We start from the raw sequence: 7,530 nt of genomic DNA, 5'->3' as shown, positions 1-7,530 counted from the left end.
GGCTGTAGCCCACGAAAGCTTATGCTGAAATAAATGTGTTAGTTTCTAAGGTGCCACAAGTACTCCTGTTCTTATAGCTAGTTAAGAACATCGGGGGAGGGTGTTCAGGCAGCAGCTTGTGCCTTCTCCCTTTCTCTACCTGTGCAAGGCTGCAAGACATGGGAAACCACGAGGGGATAAGTGATAGCAACCCTCAAGATCCATATACACTGAGCAGTCAGCTGTCGTCTTGTGGGAGGCAACTGCAGCTTTAAAACAGCAGCTCCAGTTTCTAATCGGATTGGGGTGGGGGTGGGTGTGTGGGAAAAGTGCAGCAATGAATCTTTTCTTCTTTTGACAACACTCTCCCCTCCAGGACTAATACTGCACGGGGGGGAAGAGACACCCCCCCACCCCCAACAAGGCAGAAGCAGCGATCACATCGCCGTGTGGGAACCAATTGCTGGGAGCAGCGTTCGCCGTGAGACCTAGGATTTCCCCTGCCTCCAACCTGAAGCGATTTCTCCTGGAACAAAGTCATCCCCGCCGCACGCCACCTTTTGCCGGCCGTTGACAAGTTTTGCCATTTGGATGTCATGGAGCTGGGATTCTTGTTACTCTTTGGACTTACAGTGACCTCGAGCGCAGGTAAAGGGGGATTGGTTGGTTGGCCCACACGCCTGGGGGCTGCAGCCGCCGCGCCTGCGGCTTCTGGTGGGTGGTCAGTGAGTAGGAACCCAAGTCGGTAGTTTAAGGTGGGGGTTTAAAGGCGAAAGAAGCGGATAGAAACGAACGCTGCATGAAAAGCGACTAAACCGTGGTAAGCGCGGGGCCTCCTCGGGCTCATGCTCGCCTGAGCAGCGACCCTAACCCGACCCAAGAACTCCGCTTGGCCCCGGGCACGCTGCGCCCTGCTCGTGCATTGCTCCTGGGGGGCCCCAAAGCAGGCAGAGACCCCGGGAGCTGCCTCCGCACCTACCGTCCGCCAGGGATTCAAGCCCAACTCAGCCCCTCGCCATCCCGCAAAAGAAGTCCAGTTATAGGGGGGGGGCATTGGAAAGGACAAGCCCCTTGCGGGGGGGGGTCAGAGCCGAGGGATGGGACCCCCCCCCCCCCAAGCGGCTCTCAGCCTTTCTTCTCTCCCCACCCTGCAGGGTTCTCGCTGCCCGTGCCTCGCCCCCGGCCCCTCGCGGAGAGCGGCAGCGGCCGGGGCCCGAGGTTTCCCGCGCTCCGGGAGCTTGTCGGTGCGGAGAGCCCGGGCCGGGCCGCCGCAGGGGGGCTGCCGGCCGGCGGAGGAGGGAAGGCGGATGGCCCGGGAGCGCCGCGCCGCAGAGCCAAGCGCTGCACTTGCTACACCTACAAGGACAAGGAGTGTGTGTACTACTGCCACCTGGACATCATCTGGATCAACACCCCCGAGTGAGTGCGGCGGGGCGGCACCCCGGAGACCCCGGGCGGGGGGGCAGCACCCCGGAGACACCCCGGCAGTGGGGGGGGCAGCAGCCCCGAGAGAGCTGGACGGCAGTGGGGGGGGGGGGGGGAAGCAGCACACCTGGGAGTGCTGGGTGGGGGGAGAGATCCCTGGAGATGGGGGGAGCAGCACCCCCAAGAAAGCTGGAGGCAGAGATGGGGGGGGGGGGAGCGGAGCAGCACACCTCGGAGAGCTGGGGGGAGATCCTGGGAATAGGGGAGAGCAGCTTGGGAGAGACTCCTGGGGATGGAGGGAGCAGCAGGCCTGGGAGAGCTGGGGGGAAAGATATCCCAGGGATGAGGGGGAGCAGCACGCCTGGGAGAGATATCCCGGGGATGGGGGGGAGCAGCACGCCTGGGAGAGATATCCCGGGGATGGGGGGGAGCAGCACGCCTGGGAGAGATATCCCGGGGATGGGGGGGAGCAGCACGCCTGGGAGAGATATCCCGGGGATGGGGGGGAGCAGCACGCCTGGGAGGGCTGGGGGGAGAGACCCCTGGGGATGGGGCATGGGGAGCAGCACGCCTGGGAGGGCTGGGGGGAGAGACCCCTGGGGATGGGGCATGGGGAGCAGCACGCCTGGGAGGGCTGGGGGGAGAGACGCCCAGGGATGGGGCAGGGGAAGCAGCACCTGGAGTTCAGGCAATGCCAAGGGAGCTGGAGCTGGGCCGGCATGAGCAAATGGGGACTGGCTCTCCAAAGTGAGTGAGCCAGAGACCTGGTGGGACAAGGCCATGGCTGGGGAGCAGCCCCTTGACATGAGTCCCTGCTCTATCCCCAAGCCCTGAAGGATGATAAAAGGAAGGGGATAAGGAGTGGAGTGATCCCTCCTCCCCAGTGGGGATAGGGGGTCAGACACCCATAGTGAGCCAGCTTAGGAATTGGGTACTGGCTTCAGCCCCCTAGAGTGAACGAGGCCCCTGCAGGGTGGGAGAAGATGCTGTGTCCCTGAGGAGTAAGGAGATTCCTTTTCTAGGAGAGCTGGGAACCAGTACACTGGAGTGAGTAAGGGGCTGAGGGTACTCTCCCCTTCCCTCCTGGGAATGGTACAGGAGGGCTGTAAGATGATCCTTGCAGACTACAGTTGAAGGCATTCCCCGCAGGGATCGTGTGCTGTGGGAGCTGGGGCTCCCTGCCCAGAAGAGGGGAGAGGCTACAAAGAGCCCTGCACCAAGTTCTTGCTGCCATCCCTCCCCTGCATGACTTCCCCAGCTGCTACTTGGCCACCGTACCAGTTATGAGGCCCCAGACTGAGAGAGTGTGAATGCGCACCAAACTTATAACAGCTCTTGTCCAGGGAGTTAATATCTCAGTGCAAGGAAGGCAGGACAGAAGCAGCCATATTTTTAGATTGCACGCTCTTTGGGATTGCCCTCAAAGTGCCTAGCGCTCTGTAGGTCAGATTCTACAAAATAATAATAAATGGAAAGAGTTGTTTGTAGCCAGTGAACTATCCCATCGTGCCCTTTGTACAGAGAAAAAAATATTAAAGTTCTGCTCTGAAAAGTGACTCTCTGGAGGTTTCATGTTTGTCGTCTCTCAGTGACCCCAGGGCAAATCTGCTAAATTAACCAGTAAAAAGATAGCTTTTCTCAGTGCCAGCCCTGTCAACTCAGTCGTGAGTCTTGGCTCATGCTTCTTCACAAGTTAGTTGAGATCCTGCTTTTGGAACTTGGTGCTGGATTTAATGACCCCCCTCGGAGAACTCATATGAGTCATCCCATCGAAGGGATTATCACATGAGGAAGGGCAATCAAGGGGGGAATCAAGCCCTTAGTTCACAATTCTGTGGACGCATGAACTAGAATAAAATTAGGGTGACCAGACAGCAAATGTGAAAAATCGGGACGGGGTGAGAGGTAATAGGAGCCTCTATAAGAAAAAGATCCAAAAATCGGGACTGTCCCTATAAAATCGGAACATCTGGTCACCCTAAATAAAATCCTCAACTCAACTGCACTAGCTTTGCAAAGCAAACAGCAGTATAAGTGTAGTAAAATCTTATTTGTCACTAAATAGGCAGAGAAAATTTAAGATACACTCAGGGAGCAGATTCGTTGAGGTAGAAATCTTTTTACTTTTTTCTGTCCATAGCTGCGTATTATCCATTTCACTGACACGCACATCCTGAAATTCTGGCATAATTCTAATCTCTACTACTCTTTCCCATACTGTGCCTCAACACAGTCTTTCCTCTGACAGTATCTCATCACTTTGTTGAGGTTCTGACAAACCTATCAACAAAGTGGTGGAGAACATCTTACAACATACATTGTCCCATTAGGATTGTGCCTGCTGATAAATTAAACAGTATCAGACACTTGTCTGAAGTTGCTGTTAACTGCGCACAGCACTTAATTCTCTCTTACCTTCTTTGTTTTGGTTAATATTTGCAGTGTGAAGTCTCACATGCTAGAACTCAGGCTGGGTTGGGCTTGCATGTTGAACAGCAGGATCAATACCTAGATGGATTAACAGAAAGACCTAGTCCAGGACAGAGTAACACTGAGGCTACAGCCTCAATTTCTGAGCCTTGGCTCCTGTATCTAGACTGGGTGCACCCCAATCTCCTGCCTGAAACAAGAAGTCCAGGGTCTTAAATATATTCTAAGGCCATGTTTACACTATGAACTAGGAGTGTGATTCCCTTGTTCACATACACATATTCGCACTCTCTCAAGTTTAAATAGCAGTGTAGCCGTGGTAGCATGGGTAGCAGCAGCAGAGACATGTCTTAGCTGTGCTGGGTATGTACCCATAAGTTTCAGGCAGCTTTGAACTTGGCACAGCTAAGCCATGCCTCCACTGCTATTTATATTTGCACTAGTTCAATGAGAACTAGTGCGAGTATGTGTATGCGAGCAGGGGAATCACAACCCTAGCTCCGAGTGTAGATGTCGCCTAAGGGGAATGTTTCATGGGCTGCCTCCTGCTAGTAATCAGATAACATCCCTGGGCAGGGCTGGCTCTACTGATTTTGCTGCCCCAAGCAGCGTGCCGAATTGCTGCCACGGGCAGCTGAACATAGAAGCTGCCGCCGAATTGCCGCCGCTGCGGAAACACGCATGTTGCCCTAATGGCACACGGACTGCCCCCGCCATCCACAGCAGCAATTCGGCGCACTGCTTGGGGGCAAAAACACACGGGCTGCTGCCCCTTGCAGATTGCTGCCCCAAGCACCTGCTTGGAAGGCTGGTGCCTAGAGCCGGCCCTGTCCCTGGGGTAGCCACAGAAATTGTACCTTGAAAAAGTAATTGGGAAAGAACTTAATGTATTTTTAGCTTAATTTAATGAACTTTAGAAGCTGGAAACAAGGCAGAAGAGTCATTCCCCTGTGACCATCTAACTTTCCACTGACTACCAGCAACTGGTCCACTGACCACAGTTTGGGAACTTATGCAATAAGCTAAACATGCGTTTTTAATTAACTACAAGGACTTTAATTGGTTCAGAATAACAACACTGAGAAAAATCAAGTAACAGCAAAAATTAATGAAGCTAATGGGTCCTGACTTACAGGCTATATCCAGCACCACTTCCTTTGTGAATGCACCAACCAATTCCAGCTGGAAGCACTGTCAATTGACAAGGCTTTTGAACTCTGTAAATGTGCAATAACCAGACAGTCACCCCGGTCCTTGAAGCTCCATACTTCACCACCACTGGGCTTAGTTAGGAGTAATTTTAGCTAAATATTTATCACTCTTATTTAACCCAAGGCTTGACTGGTGAAACTTTTAATAACCAATAACTTCATTATAAATGTTTTTCCCACAAGTTCCCAAACCAATTTGAACGTTTTGGGGTTAGATTCTGCACCCCTTTAAGTCAGTGGCAAAAGTCCCTTTTTAGTCCAGCAGGAATAGGATTGAGCCTTTGTCTTTGAATATAGCAGCCTTCTTATGGATGTGGGGTGCTTGCCAAGCCAATTTGTGGCTCTCACCAGTCATATGCAGAGCCCTCAGCCCACCATCAAATCTGGTCAGAAGCAGGGTGGATTTGATTTAACTCTAGTCAGGAAGACTCTATTTAATCATGGATTTCTACATAAAAGTGCATTCTTGTTGGTTGTTATAACCTTAATACATATTCTTCACAACTCAGAGATAGATGAGACCCAAATTGGGTCTCTTTTATGGCCTGCTGCCATTATAGGTTTTCCCTTCTAGCGGGGCCGGCTTTAGGAAGTGCGGGGCCCAATTCGAACAGTTTCGACGGGGCCCCAGCAGGGATGACCAAAAAAAGCCACTTAAAAAGAACCCTTTAATTTCTTCCATGTATTATTTACTTTCCATGACTATATAAATAATAACAAAATTATATATTACATACATTGCATCATATATTAATTAGCTGATTTTCACTTTCATATTAGGAAAATCATTCACATTTTGATAGTTGTACAACAGATTTTCTTCAATAACGTTTATTTTATTAAAATTTATAAAATATTTCCTTATTAATATAAAATTGTGTCCTCCTCCACCCCCCCCCCCCCCCAAGCGCCTCCTGGCCCGCGGAAACAAACCCTGCTTCCCCAGTGCTGCCCCGGAAGGTTGGGGGGGGTAACATAAGGTGACCAGATCACAGCAGTAAAATAGGACCTGACCCCTCCCCGCTCGGCCCCACCATCACACCCCTCTTCACCCCCTAGCCCCCCGCTGGCTTGCTGTGTCCCTCCTAGTCAGTCCCCCACCCACCACTTGCCACCTTTCACCTTCTCCCTCCCCTGCCAGAAACCCCCATGCCTCACCCTAGAACCCCTGCTGGCTCACTGCTTGCCTCTTTGCCCACCCACTTGCACTCCCCCCCCCAGTATAAAGCCTCATTCAAGGACCCAGGGGTCACTATATTACTGCACACAGCAGTCAATCAGTGCAGTTGTAGATAAATCTCTGCATTATGCATTTTTGTATAACTTTTATATGACTTTGTATTGAACCTTTGTAATGTTATAGCTGGCCCCTAAGGTAGTATAATTAAAGTAAAAGAAAAATGTCTTTTTGCTAGAAGTAGAATAAGATCTTCCCCCACTTTGTAATCAATTGACCTGTTGAATGAATGGGGTGTGAATGAGGAAAGTGTGGAAGTCAGGCACTTCCAGACAGCTGCAACCCTTGGAGAGAGGCTGGGAGCCAGCCAAGGAGAGCTTTTCACAGGGCTGAGTGGGACAGAGTTTGGGTGTAGGCTCTGGGCTGGGGCATGGTGTGGGGTGCAGGATGGGTGGAGGGGTGCAGGCTCTGGGAGGGAGTGCGGAGGGGTGGGTGCAGGCTCTGGAACAGTTTGGGGGCCGGAGAGGGGGTGGTGGGTGCTGTGGGGGAGGGGACTGCCATCACATGTGGCTTCCTTCCTCCCCTGCTGCCCCTCACCATAGCCTCGGTGGGGGATGGGCCTGCCACTTGCCCAGTGTTTGCAGGAGTGGTGGCTGGGGGGAAATCCAGTCAAACTCTGGTTTTACTCTTTTGTTGATGGGTCACTTTAACCCCTTACAAACCCCTTCCCGCCTCTCTCACCCCCCTTTTCTACTGGGCTTGTTTGATCTTTTTGGTGGAGCCACATGAAAACCACAAACCCCAGCGAGAGCAACAGGCTGGAAGACTAGACTGAACCCACCACCCACCCAGCCTAGTCCATCCCAGAGCCCAGGACTGAGGGCAAATGACCCCGCACCCCCAGGCCACCTGCTTCCACTCCTGGCCTCTCCTAGCGCCGCCAGCGATTCTGTATGGCTGCATCGGGTGGGATTTCAACTGGACCCCCCCGCCTCCCCCTGCTAAGTTCACCCCTGTTTTGTGACCACTCTGCACCAAGAGCACCTTCCCTGGGGGGGAGGGGGGAAGATATTCCTTTTTATTGTTGCAGGGCAAATGAAGGATCCAGAGTTTAATGGAAATATTCAGCCCCTACAGTGGTCTTGCAGCAGGGGAAGCAGAGTTGATGGGAAGGGAACTGGTTTGGATAAGAGCCCCCATCCCTCTCCTTTGCAAAATAATTTGGGGAGGGGAGAGATAAAAGTCTCAGCCTGCCGCGTTGCAGACGTTTCGCATTCTCCCCTCTTGATGTATTTGATTTCGTCCTCC

At 52.5% G+C, this 7,530-nt stretch overlaps 1 protein-coding gene across 2 annotated transcripts in view; it reads left to right on the top strand.

Moving 5' to 3' along the window:
• Nucleotides 1-309: 309 nt before the first annotated feature.
• The window catches only part of EDN3 (endothelin 3), a 129,016-nt gene continuing 121,795 nt past the window's right edge, over nucleotides 310-7,530 (top strand). For both annotated transcript variants that reach the window (XM_054045753.1, XM_054045752.1), the window contains exons 1-2: nucleotides 310-627; nucleotides 1,134-1,398. In XM_054045753.1, coding sequence (XP_053901728.1) covers nucleotides 576-627; nucleotides 1,134-1,398 — 317 coding nt within the window. In that variant the 5' untranslated portion in view covers nucleotides 310-575. The remainder of the gene's footprint in view (nucleotides 628-1,133; nucleotides 1,399-7,530) is intronic.

Source organism: Malaclemys terrapin, chromosome 12 (genome assembly GCF_027887155.1).
Source record: "Malaclemys terrapin pileata isolate rMalTer1 chromosome 12, rMalTer1.hap1, whole genome shotgun sequence".
Taxonomy (NCBI): domain Eukaryota; kingdom Metazoa; phylum Chordata; order Testudines; family Emydidae; genus Malaclemys; species Malaclemys terrapin.
Note: the sequence above shows the minus strand (reverse complement) of the source record. Positions and strands in the feature narration are given on the sequence as shown.